At 45.9% G+C, this 13,367-nt stretch overlaps 1 protein-coding gene across 1 annotated transcript; it reads left to right on the plus strand.

Annotated features, from left to right (window-relative positions):
• Nucleotides 1-2,815: 2,815 nt before the first annotated feature.
• rph3aa (rabphilin 3A homolog (mouse), a) lies at nucleotides 2,816-13,143 on the plus strand. Its single transcript, XM_034547215.1, is given in 17 exon segments — nucleotides 2,816-2,931; nucleotides 3,071-3,200; nucleotides 4,525-4,608; nucleotides 7,349-7,511; nucleotides 7,855-7,989; nucleotides 8,107-8,280; nucleotides 8,475-8,554; nucleotides 9,079-9,153; nucleotides 9,236-9,345; nucleotides 9,426-9,552; nucleotides 10,159-10,211; nucleotides 11,118-11,211; nucleotides 11,214-11,275; nucleotides 11,886-11,967; nucleotides 12,044-12,140; nucleotides 13,009-13,076; nucleotides 13,078-13,143. Coding segments are annotated over 17 exon segments (1,716 nt in total).
• The last annotated feature ends 224 nt before the right edge of the window (nucleotides 13,144-13,367 follow it).

A 13,367-nucleotide genomic window follows, 5' to 3' on the forward strand; every position in this document is an offset into this window, starting at 1 on the left:
GGGTTAGGGTTGTGGGTTAAGGTTGAGATGGGGTTTTGGGTTGGGGGTTAAGGTTGAGATGGGGTTAGGGTTGGGGGTTAAGGTTGAGATGGGGTTTAGGGTTGTGGGTTAAGGTTGAGATGGGGTTAGGGTTGGGGGTTAAGGTTGAGATGGGGTTAGGGTTGGGGGTTAAGGTTGAGATGGGGTTAGGGTTGGGGGTTAAGGTTGAGATGGGGTTAGGGTTGGATGCCTACAGTCTGCAGACCCTCAGGCACATACGCTTCACGTGAATACGAATGGTCCCGTCTGGCGGCCCGGAGGATGCAGGTCTTGGTCTGAAGAGGAAGACTCAGGCAGCTCCTCCTCCTTTGAGAGGGTTAAACAGGAAGCACTTTGTCAGCCAGCTGCCGCATGCACCACAAGTAAAAGAGAACCAGGATCCTTTCTCCTGCTCTGCGGTGTTATTGGTATAATTCTGTTAACGGGAAAACAACATCAAGTTTACGGAAACCAAAGCTCGAGGGAACTGGACACACAGTTCTTTAAAATTGGTGAAGTACTTTCCCCAGAAGTCGGCTTCATGGAGCGAGTCTTTGTGCAACGAACCCCCTCAAGGTTTCACAGAAGTGATGTAGTCTGAAAGTAATAGTCTCTCTCCCTCTCTCTCTTTCTCTTTTCTTTCTCTATCTTCTGTTTGTTTTTCTCTCCGTAGGTTTACTCCGGATGCAAGTTCACCTTCTCCAAGATCCTGAATCCCTTCACTCAAACCAAAAGGGTATAACAGGTATAACACATGAAGCATTGACTTCTATACAACCAGAGGGAGTCGCCCCTGGTGGTCAGGAGAGAGAATGCAGCTTTAACACATGAAGCATTGACTTCTATACAACCAGAGGAGTCGCCCCCTGGTGGTCAGGAGAGAGAATGCAGCTTTAACACATGAAGCATAGACTTCTATACAACCAGAGGAGTCGCCCCCTGGTGGTCAGGAGAGAGAAATGCAGCTTTAACACATGAAGCATAGACTTCTATACAACCAGAGGAGTCCCCCCCTGGTGGTCAGGAAGAGAGAATGCAGCTTTAACACATGAAGCATAGACTTCCTATACAACCAGAGGAGTCGCCCCCTGGTGGTCAGGAGAGAGAATGCAGCTTTAACACATGAAGCATAGACTTCTATACAACCAGAGGAGTCCCCCCCTGGTGGTCAGGAGAGAGAATGCAGCTTTAACACATGAAGCATAGACTTCTATACAACCAGAGGAGTCGCCCCCTAGTGGTCAGGAGAGAGAATGCAGCTTTAACTCATGAAGCATAGACTTCTATACAACCAGAGGAGTCGCCCCCTGGTGGTCAGGGAGAGAGAATGCAGCTTTAACACATGAAGCATAGACTTCTATACAACCAGAGGAGTCGCCCCCTGGTGGTCAGGAGAGAGAATGCAGGTGAAAGGAACTTCACCATTGTGTTACAGTTTCAGAATTGGGCGTTGCCGCCTGTACTTTGACACGGCCGTGCTTTGTGCCAAATGCTAACATCTGCATGCTAACATGCTCAGAATGTTTAGCATGTATAATGTTTACGAAAGTTAAGGGATTATAATTCATCCTGTTCCGACGATCTGTTAAGAACTCACACAAACCCCCGCAGAAGACTTCTCGCCGCCATCGTCACACGTGTTTCGATCCGGCTAAAATTGATTAAACACACGTCAATAAGAAGACGTTCGAGACAGTTAATGACATCTGCATAACACTGATGGTTTACCACGAGGTCACGACCTTCACTTAAGAACATAGAAAATGCTAGTGGGAGCAGGATGCGGGTAGCTTAAAGCCTCATAAGCATCTCCATGTTCCATCTGCAGCCTGCAGGGCTTCACAGTTATGTATCCGGCAAACCACGCCGTCCCATCTCGCACGACTTCAGAATATTCTCTCATCTTCTCAGATTTCAGTACAAGTACAATACGTTATGAATGTGTATTTAAGAGTGTCTTGTTTCTGCTGACATCCAGTGGCTTTTGAGTCGGGTTGTTAGTTATTTTTAAGGGTTAAATTAAGTCTCTCATTAGCTGGCGTGTTAATGGTGTAATATTTGGAGCTTTATCTAAATAAATACATCCACGATAATAGAACAGATCATCTGCATCATCTGGTGAAGCATCGAGCTCAATTCCTGTAATTGGCTGCTGCATGTTCCTGCTCATTATGGGATGCCAGACAGATATCAAACAGACACATAATTAATCATCACAATAATGATAATTAATTCTGTTTATTTTATTTTATTTTTTAAATGTTTTTTGTTTTTTTTTGGAGATAAATAAAATAAACAGAATTAATTATGTTTATTTATTTATTTTTTTTAAATGTTTTTTTTTTTTTTGGAGATAAAATAAAATAAACAGAATTAATTATGTTTATTTATTTATTTTTTTAAATAAAAAAATTTAAATAGAATAAGTAAAATACACGAAAACATGTAAATATCATATCTCAGTCTCATCTGCTCAGAGTACATATGTTTACAGTTTTAAAATCAGTTACATCACAGAGGGCATTAAACCTTAAACATTTATGAAATGTAAAAAGGAGCGTTGTCATGACGATCCACCGCGTCGCCTCCCGGTGAGCTATTGTTTGTGACAACGTTCCCAGCTGTGCTCCCCAGACTCTCCTCAGCGATGCTCTTTTTTTTGGAGGAGCTGCGTTTTTACTTTTCATGCCACTTATACTCATACGTGTGTGTGTGTGTGTGTGTGTGTGTGTGTGTGTGTGTGTGTGTGTGTGTGTGCGTGCGTGCGTTTGTTTTGGGTTTCAGGATCGGGTGGACGATGAACATGTCTGGCGGCCCCCCGGGGGAGGAGCTCACGGATGAGGAGAAGGAGATCATCAACGGCGTGCTGGCCCGGGCGGCCATGATGGAGGCCACGGAGCACGAGAGGATTGAGTGAGACGGAAAAACTGTTGTCTCCGTTGCACATGATCACATCATGCTCGCCGAGTCGGATGATTTATGTGTGTGTGTGTGTGTGTGTGTGTGTGTGTAAGACTTTGTTTTTTACATTCAGTCACATGTGTTAATCCAGGCGCCTCTCCAGTCGCCTGAAAAACATCGAGAGGACGGCGTGCGGCGACGGCCGGTCGCACTGCCTGCTGTGCGGGACGTCCTTCGGACCGCAGGGGGTCACGGCCGTCCTGTGTGTGCAGTGCAACAAAGTAGGCAGACACCCTAACCCCCCCCCACCCCCCCCCCCCACCCCCCCACCCCAACCACGTGGTTCAGGTCCCCAGAGGACGTCTCAGGGTTTAGTGTTCACTGTGTGAGATGCAGAGAAGGTTCCCATGGCGATGAGCGCCTGGTGGGCCGTGCGCTGACATCTCCCGGTCTCGAGACTGTGTGTGTGTGTGTGCGTGCGTGTGTGTGTGTGTGTGTCTAATGCAGTGGTGGAATGTAACTAAGTACATTTACTCAAGTACACATCTGAGGTATTTGTATTTTAATATTTTCCTCTCGTGCGACAATACAAAATGAAGAATTCGGTATTAGTAACTAATTAGTTTACAAATCCAAACATCAATGCACGAGAGGCCAAACTGAAGTGGTTATTGATCACTAGGTTATTGATCACTAGGTTATTGATCACCAGTTATTGATCACTAGGTTATTGATCACCAGTTATTGATCACTAGGTTATTGATCACTAGGTTATTGATCACCAGTTATTGATCACTAGGTTATTGATCACCAGTTATTGATCACTAGGTTATTGATCACTAGGTTATTGATCACCAGTTATTGATCACTAGGTTATTGATCACTAGGTTATTGATCACCAGTTATTGATCACTTGCAGGTGGAGCGAGGAGTCAATAACGACATAAAAACCACGATCACGAGCGTGCAGTCACACAAATATACTGATGGACTGTTTGAGAGATCAGCTGACGGACAGACAGACAAAGAGACACACACGCACACACACACACACACAAACACACACACACACACACACGCACACACACACGCACACGCACGCACACCCACACACACACGCACGCACGCACACACACACGCACACACACACACACGCGCACACACACACACACACGCACGCACACATTTTTCATGTCAAAACATTTCACGGTTCCAGTTTCTCAAATGCGAAGATTTGAATGTTTTTCTTCTTCTAATAATGTTGATAATTGTAATAATTTCAATAATTTCTCACTATTTTCACTGTTTTTAGAGAACGATCGAAACAATCTTATCGATTGATGATTAATTAATAATCAGCAGATGAATCCATGATGAAAATATGTATTCAAATAGTTCAAAATGAACCGCAGCAGTAAAATCCCTATTTTACACAAATGCATGAGTAATTATATTATAAAGACAGTATATTTATTAGTAGAACCGTTGCAGTTTTAATACTTTAATCACATTTGACTTCACTAACATGTACAAGTGGTATTAATACTCTTGCTGAAGTACTTTTCCGCTGGTATATATATAATATATGTATTTGCCTCTTTGCAGCACATGTGCAGCAAATGTGGGATTCGGAGCAACAGCAGGACGAGTCCGGTGTGGCTCTGCAGAATCTGTAATGAGCAGCAAGAGGTGAGAGGAGGAGAGAAGGAGGAGGGAGGGAGGAGGAAGGAGGAGGAGGAAGAGGAAGGAGGAGGAAGGAGGAGGAGGAAAAGGAGGGAAGAGGAGGAGGAGGAGGAGGAAGAGGAAGGAGGAGGAAAGGAGGAGGAGGAAGAAGAGGAGGAGGAAGGAGGAGGAGGAAGAGGAAGGAGGAGGAAGGAGGAGGAGGAAAAGGAGGAAGAGGAGGAGGAGGAGGAGGAAGAGGAAGGAGGAAGGAGAGGAAGGAAGAAGAGGAGGAGGAAGAGGAGAGGAGAGAGGAGGGAGGAGGAGGAGGAAAGGAGGAAGAGGAGGAAGGAGGAGGAGGAAAAGGAGGGAAGAGGAGGAGAGGAGGAGGAAAGGAAGAGGAAGAAGAGGAGGAAGAGAGGAGGAGGAAGAGAGGAAAGAAGAGGAGGAAGAGGAGAGGAGGAAGAGGAAGAGGAGGAAGAGAGGAAGGAGGAAGGAAGAGAGAGGAGGAGGAGGAGGAGGAGGAAGAGGAGGAAGAGGAAGGAAGAGGAAGGAGGAAGGAGGAGGAAGGAGGAGGAAGGAGGAGGAGGAAGGAAGAGGAGGGGAGAGGAGGAGAGAGGAAAAGAGGGAAGAGGAAGGAAGGAGGAGGAGAGGGAAGGAGGAGGAAGGAGGAGGAGGAAGAGGAAGGAGGAGGAGGAGAGGAAGAAGAGGAGGAGAGGAAGAGGAGGAAGAGGAGGAAGAGGAGGAGGAGGAGGAAGAAGGAGAGGAGAGGAGGAAGGAGGAGGAAGGAGGAAGAAGAGGAGGAGGAGGAGGAGAGGAAGGGAGGAAGAGGAAGGAAAGAGGAAGAGGAGGAAGGAGGAGAAAAGGAGGAAGAGAGAAGGAGGAGGAGGAAGAGGAAGAGGAAGGAGGAAGGAGGAGGAAGGAGAGGAAGGAGGAGGAAGGGAGGAGGAGGGAGGAGGAGAGGGAGGAGGGGAGGAGGAGGAGGAGGGGAGGAGGAAGGAGAGGAAAAGAGGAGGGGGGAAGGGAGGAAGGAGGGAAGGAGGAGAGGGAGGAAGAGGAAGAGGAGGAGGAAGAGGGGAGGAGGGAGGAGAGGAGGGAGGAGGAGGGAGGAAGGAGGAAGGAGGAAAGAAGAGGAAGAGAGGAAAAGAGAAAGAGGAGGAGGAGAGAAGAGGAGGAAGAGGAGGAAGGAAGGAGGAGAAGGAGGAAGAGGAGGAGGAGGAGGAGGAGGAAGAGGAGGAGAAAGGAAGAGAAGGAGAGGAAGGAGGAGGAGAGGAGGAAGGAGGAGAGGGAGGGAAGAGGAGGAGGAGGAGGAAGAGGAGGAGGAGGAAGAGGAAGGAGGAGGAAGGAAGAAGAGGAGGAGGAAGAGGAAGAAGAGGAGGGAAGAGGAGGAGGAAGGAGGAAGGAGGAGGAGGGAAGAGGAGGAGTAAGGAGGAAGGAGGAAGGAGGGAGGAAGGAGGAAGGAGGAGGAAGAGGAGGAAGGAAGAGGAAGGAGGAGGAAGGAGGAGGAAGGAAGAAGAGGAGGAGGAAGGAGGAGGAAGGAGGAAGGAAGAAGAGGAGGAGGAAGAGGAAGAAGAGGAGTAAGGAGGAGGAAGGAAGGAGAAGAACAGAGTGGTTTGATAAAATCACGGGGGCAATTTAGGGGGGCAGAACGGAGAATTGAACCTTTTTCTAACTTTTGGACTTTTTTACCCACAGAATTGCATTTCACTGTCCAGTGACCTGGAAAATTACCTTCCATTGACACCTCCTCAATAACCCCCCCCCCCCCCCCCCCTAACCCCAAATGATTTATTTTCAACGTCTTTTTAATTCTTAAAAAAAGAAAATACAGATAGCGTTTTGATCAATATGAAACGTGAAGAGTGAGGTCTGCTCTGCGGTTACACAACGTTGTGATGATGGCGCTGCAGTTCGCTTCGGGGAGCCGGAGCCTTTAAATAAATGCTCTCTCCTGTCAGTCAGACGCAGAATAACGACTCCAACCAAAGGGAAGAAATAAACGCCTTTTAAAAATGATTTTATAGATATTCACACATTATTACGCAAATGAATCATCCACCTCCTCTTCTTTATCATCCTCCTCTTCCTCCTCCTCATCTTTATCATCCTCCTCCTCCTCTTCATCCTCCTCCTCTTCTTTATCATCCTCCTCTTCATCCTCCTCCTCCTCATCTTTATCATCCTCCTCCTCCTCTTCATCCTCCTCCTCATCTTTATCATCCTCCTCCTCTTTTTTATCCTCCTCCTCTTCATCCTCCTCCTCTTCTTTATCCTCCTCCTCTTCATCCTCCTTCTCATCTTTATCCTCCTCCTCTTCATCCTCCTCATCTTTATCATCCTCATCCGCATCATCATCTTTATCTTCCTCATCCTCTTCTTTATCATCCTCCTCCTCCTCCTCCACATCTTTATCCCCCTCCTCCGCCTCCTCCTCTTCTTCATCCTCCTCCTCTTCTTTATCATCCTCCTCTTCATCCTCCTCCTCCTCCTCCACATCTTTATCCCCCTCCTCCGCCTCCTCCTCTTCTTCATCCTCCTCCTCCTCTTCTTCATCGTCCTCCTCTTCTTTATCATCCTCCTCCTCCTCCTCCTCCTCTTCTTTATCATCCTCCTCCTCTTCATCCTCCTCCTCCTCTTCTTCATCATACTCCTCCTCCTCCTCTTCTTCATCCTCCTCCTCCTCCTCCTCCTTTAGAACCTGTGGCTGTGCCTCCAGACTCCACTGGTTCTCTCTTGGGGTCGGTCATGGGTTCCCTGTGTGCTCCTGCAGGTGCAGAAGCGTTCTGGAGCTTGGTTCTTCAAGGGGAGAGTCCAGCAGGGTCTGCCCGCCCCCCTCTCTCTGTCCGGACCTCGACAGACCGGCACCGTGAACGGTTCTGGTCCGGGGGGCCACGGTGGACCACAGGAACCTCCAACACATCATCAGGGATACGGTACTTAAATATAATCAGAATAATTTTGAACTGTAAATCTAAGCTATCATTATACATCCGTAAACACATAATTGACTCAAGTTAAAGTAGAAAAAAAATACTCCAGTCCAGCATTCAAACCCTCATAATTATATATATTATATATTATTTACTTTATATACTGCTGGGTAGCTTAGCATAGAATGACCTCCAATCAAATAAAACGATTTCATTCTTTAATGAGCCGATCTGTAAGGATTGTTTTAAGTATATTTTGATCCTAATTCTCAGCTTGAATGTGGTACTTTTACCTTATTTCTACTTAAACTTTGTGTGTCGTGTGTTCATCTCATCGCCCTCAGAGACGCAGCAGCAGGCCTCAGACAGCGAGGACGCCGGCTGGCGGCCGCGACCAGGAGTCCGTCCTGTCCGGCGGCGCCAATGAGGACCGAGAGCCACGCGTTGGCCTCCAAAACCACCTCGAGCCAACGCTCAGCAGGTGGCCCCCGCCTCAGGTAAAGAATACCCCCCCCCCCCCCGCCCACGTTCAAACAACAAATACACATCGTGTATAAAAAAAGATGCTTCAGACAGAATTAATTGCTTCCCGCTGCAGGCGTGGAAAACAAAGAGGCCGCGGAGGGGAAGCGACAACGCCGCCGTCTCCGGCTCCATTTCGTCACGTGCTCCCGCGACCGGAATCGACCCGCCGGCGGTCAACAGCGCCGCGCCCCGCGCCCGCCACCGGATCGAACGGAGGACTCGGACGAATGCGACTCGGACGACGCCAGTGAGATTTGATCTTTTCCTTCTCCGGGACGTGAAAGCGTCTCCGGCTCTGTGATTCATGTAAATTGGGCCCCGCGGGTTGAATCCCCGAGAGGAACAAATCAATGTTTATCTGCCTTTGGAGGGAAATTGGTTTCTTTTCCGACGGAACAGATTCTGTTTCTTCACGCGCTCCTCGTGTTTGTCTTCTTGCAGCCACTCTGGGGTCGCTGGAGTTCAGTCTGCTGTACGACCAGGAGAACCACGCGCTGCACTGCTGCGTCGCTAAGGCCAAGGTACCGGATGGGAGACCGGACCAGACGGGGCCAGATGAGACCAGATGGGACAATATTAGACAAATCCAAATGGATTAAGACAATTTAAGACTAAATAGGATAGGAAAAAACTTAAGGAGATGGGACGAGACGAGACCAGATGGGGGAAAGACAAAATTAGACAAAACTAAACAGAACAAGACAACATAAGGCTAATAAGATACGACAAGACGAGACTAAACCAATAAGCAAACTCGAAGTGCGTTAGGAGGAGATGGGAAAGTCAAGACGAGCCAATGAGAGATGGAACGAGACGAGATAAGACTCGACAAGAGATGACCGGAGGAGACGAGTCAAAAACAAAGACGAGACGAGACAATTAAAGACGAGAACTGGCGAGAAAAGACAAGAAATGAGGAGACGAAAACAATTACGTATCCAATAAGTGTGAATTAGATTTGCAGTCCAACAATCAAACATGTTGAATATAGAAGAAGAAGAACGTTGAACACCTCTAACCCTCGTGCCTCTCTGCTGTGTCTCAGGGTCTAAAGCCGATGGACTCGAACGGCCTCGCCGACCCGTACGTGAAGCTGCATCTCTTACCGGGAGCCAGTAAGGTACCGACCCCCCCCCGTCTCATTAAACCCTTCAGGAGCGCCGCACGCCTTTCGTCCTCGGTAACGAATCTCTTCTTCTCAGTCCAACAAGCTTCGCACCAAGACCCTGAAAACCACCCTGAACCCCGTGTGGAACGAGACCCTGGTCTACCACGGCATCAACGATGACGAGATGTCGCGCAAAACCCTCCGGTAAGCTCCGACCTTGGACTTTTCCTTTCCCGGCGGCGGCGAAGAGAAGCCTCACGGCGCCCTCTGGTCTCGTCTTGCAGGCTCTCGGTGAGCGACGAGGACAAGTTCGGACACAACGAGTTCATCGGAGAGACGCGAGTCGCTCTGAAGAAACTGAAGTTCAACCAGAAGAAGAACTTCAGTGTTTGTTTGGAGCGAGTGATCCAGGTGAGTTGAATTGAAATACTTCATTACCTCATAAAGGTAAAGAAGGTGATCAAGACGTTAAATGAATAAGTATTTTCAGGAGCATGCAACGTTCTTCTCGCAAAATAAAAGCAAGAAACGCTAAAAAAAAACACGACAAATTTAAAACCAGAGCAGCTACCACCTGGTAATGAACCTTAATATGACTTTTCTTCAAGGGAAAGCTTTTAATGAACTCGATTATTTGCTTTCTTACCGAGAGTGAAACAAGAAGATCGACGCCACTCTCGTGTCTGTAGCCTCAATGTGAAGCAAGAGCCAGTAAGCTACGCTTAGCTTAGCTTAGCATAGCATAAAGATTTCCCGCAAACACCTTTTTTCATATGCTTTGGTTTTTGTTCATTTTTCCCAAACGAGATGAAAATGAGACTTTAGAGTGAGCTTCAGAAGTCCCGTGAGGTGGATCTATTTAACCTTTTCCAGTCTTTATGCTAAGCTATGCTACCTCATCAGCTGCTGGCTGCATCTTCATAGTGTACACATGTGAAGCAAGAAAGTGAGTATAGCAGTGATTTTGATGATGATGATTTTGATTGATGACGAGGATGCTGGTTATTCTCCGTGCAGGTGAAGAAGGCTGTTGGAGGCTCGGCCCGTGGCATGGCTCTCTATGAGGACGACGTAAGACCCGCTCGTGGATCTGGAGCTGCCGTGTGCTGGATATGATTTGACTGTTCCGCAGTACTCTGAGTGTTTATTGACACCGATAAACAGCCAGTAAATGAATCCACTAACGACCGCGGTGCGATACCTTCCTCCTCCGTGCCATCAGCATCTTACATGCCGAGCCGATACTGATCTAATTAAGCGGATCGGGTATCAGACGTGATCGATCCACATTAAAGTCCTTCAATATCATTAAGATATACACTGTTTCCACCATCAGTGGCCTCGCTGCACCAAATGTGGATTAATCCGCCGCTGAAAATAGTCCCCAAACAAAATGGACTGTTTCCCCATGTTTGTATGATATAAACTACAGAGACCAGCTGTTTTATGAAACTACTTTAAAAATTAAAAAAAAGATATAACCGTGACTAATTTTCTGTAGAACGACAGACAGGAAATACCAAACTAGACGGACGAATGCATTGCTGGTTCTGGAGTTAATCACACTGCATAATAATATACATGTCGACCATTTGGTCCTTCTAAGCATGTACGTTATCCTCCTTTAGTAGATATTATGATAATCACTGTCTAAAACCCTCCAGAGATGTAAAGAGGGCAAAGGAGCATTAAAATCAGTGAAATTAAATACTGTTACTTTGTGTGCATGTGTGGTATTTATATATATATATATATATATATATATATATATATATATATATATTTAAAAAAATATATATTTATATATATATATATATATATGAATATACATATAAAAATATATATTTTAATATATATATAAATATTTAAATATATTAATGTTAATATTTAAATATATTTTTATATATATATATATATATAATATATATATATTATATTATATATATATATATATATTGTATGTGTGTGTTTGTTTGTGCAGGTAAACGAGGGGAGGATTCAGAGGAGAGGGGTCGTATTCTGGTGTCGCTGACGTACAACAGCCAGCAGGGGCGTCTGATGGTGGGCGTCCGTGCGCTGCGCTCCACCTGGCGGCGATGGACTCCAACGGGTACTCCGACCCGTTCGTCAAAATGTAGGGCGCTCCACTCAGCCGGGTCCTCCAGATTATGGTCAAAGGGATAGTCACAACATTTTGGGGGGAAATCTGCTTATTCTTACTTAGATGTGAAAGGTGGACACCACGAAAGCCAGGAGGTTAGCTTAGCTTAGCACAACTACTGGAAATAGGGGGAAAACCGTTAGCCTGTCTCTGTAGGCATTTTCTTTTTAAGCTAAGCTAACCATCTCTTAGCTTCACATGTAACAGACAAACGTTCGCATAGAGCCACTTTTCATGGTTTATGTTATCAAAAGTTATAATATTATTAAAATGTGTTAGTCGGTTCGTGTTTATTTTGAATAGTATATCATAGGTGAACGATGCTCAGGTTATGTTTCTATTTGATATTTTAAAAGCTGGATTACAGGTTTATTTTGGTTGGTTTTAGCTCAGATGGGTTTAAAGTAAGATGCAGAAAAGTCTGCAAAACAAGTGTTTATATTTGTGATATCGCGTGAGAACATGTAGCGGGTTATCGTGTCACGTAAGTAGGAATAAATGTAATTTAAAAGTCTCAAATGTAACATGCGTTTGTTTTTAACATGTTTAATAATAACAGTGCTATTTTATGTTTGCGCTGCAGATGTCTGAAACCAGATATGGGGAAGAAAGCTAAAAACAAGACCCAGACCAAAAAGAAGACTCTCAACCCGGAGTTTAACGAGGTCCGTTTCATCTCAACGAACTTCGCCGTCTTCTTCTCACCCGGATCTCGGTTAACGTTTAATCACTGTGTTTCAGGAGTTTGGTTATGAAATAAAGCATGGCGAGGTTAGCCAAGAAAACCTCGACATCTCAGTCTGGGACTACGACATGGGGAAATCCAATGATTTCATCGGTAAGTGTGTCTCGTAATCACGTTTTCCTGATCTTCTGATTGGTCGGTCCACCACTCCAGGCCCAATTACAATAACTCGACAACCTACTTGACGGATTGCCATGCAATTCGGTGCTTATATTCACGGTGCCCAGAGGATGAATCCTATAAACTTTGGGGATCCTAAGTGTTCGTCTTGCGCCCCCATGAGGTTCACGTTGTTGGTTTCAAGCGAAATGTCTATTGAATCGATTGCTATGAAAATCTGGTTCAGACATATCATGTTCCCGGTCAGGATGAAGAGTAAAAACTGAATTTTGATCATGCATCATTAGCCACCATAGTTTCCATTTATCTTAAGCTAATATTTGTGGTTCATGACAAAAGGACAGCCTCACAGACTCAATGGATTGCCATTAAATTTCGTACAGACATTTGTGTTACACAAACAGTGAAGCCCGGTGATTCATTGGTGGTATTGAGTGAAATAGTCGTACTGGTTGTACTACATTTAGCAAATTTGGTAAAACTATTCATGTTCAGCTCAGGATAAATTGTACACATTTTGGGGATCCTCTCTCTCTTAATTAACAACGACACGCCCATCTGTCTCAGCTGGACAAATTTAGCATTCTGGTTGGTCTTCACTTTGGACTGAAATATCTCAACCACTATTGTATGGATTTCCATACAGTTTGATATTCACATTCATGTTGCCCCCATGATGAATTGTGATAACTTTGGTGATCCTCTGACTTTGGATCATGGTTTATGACTAAACACCTGCGGCACTAGCGACAACTGCTCTGCGTTTGGCGCTAACGATGAACGCCTTCATGTGAGCGCCCCGCAGAGCTGCTAACGTACTGAACGAATGCTTTCTTTCCAGGAGGATGTCAGCTGGGCATCCAGGCCAAAGGGGAGTGTCTGAAGCACTGGTACGAATGCCTGAAGAACAAAAGACAAGAAGATCGAGCGCTGGCACGTCCTGCTGAACGACAACCCGCCCAGTTTTGAGGACTAAAGCGTCTCCCCTCTTCCACGTATTTAGTTTCTCCATCTTTCCCCCTCGTCGAATATTGTCTTCCAGCGACGACGGACGGATATTTATGTGGGTTTGTCTCCAAAGTGCAACGTGCGGGTCCACATTTACAACAGTCTTCAGGTGACCAACATGGATGTTGCCCTCTGGGTTCTTTTTTTGAATACTAAACTTGATAAATTTTCCACGATACCGCATCATAAACT

Source organism: Cyclopterus lumpus, chromosome 12, assembly GCF_009769545.1.
Source record: "Cyclopterus lumpus isolate fCycLum1 chromosome 12, fCycLum1.pri, whole genome shotgun sequence".
Lineage (NCBI taxonomy): Eukaryota > Metazoa > Chordata > Actinopteri > Perciformes > Cyclopteridae > Cyclopterus > Cyclopterus lumpus.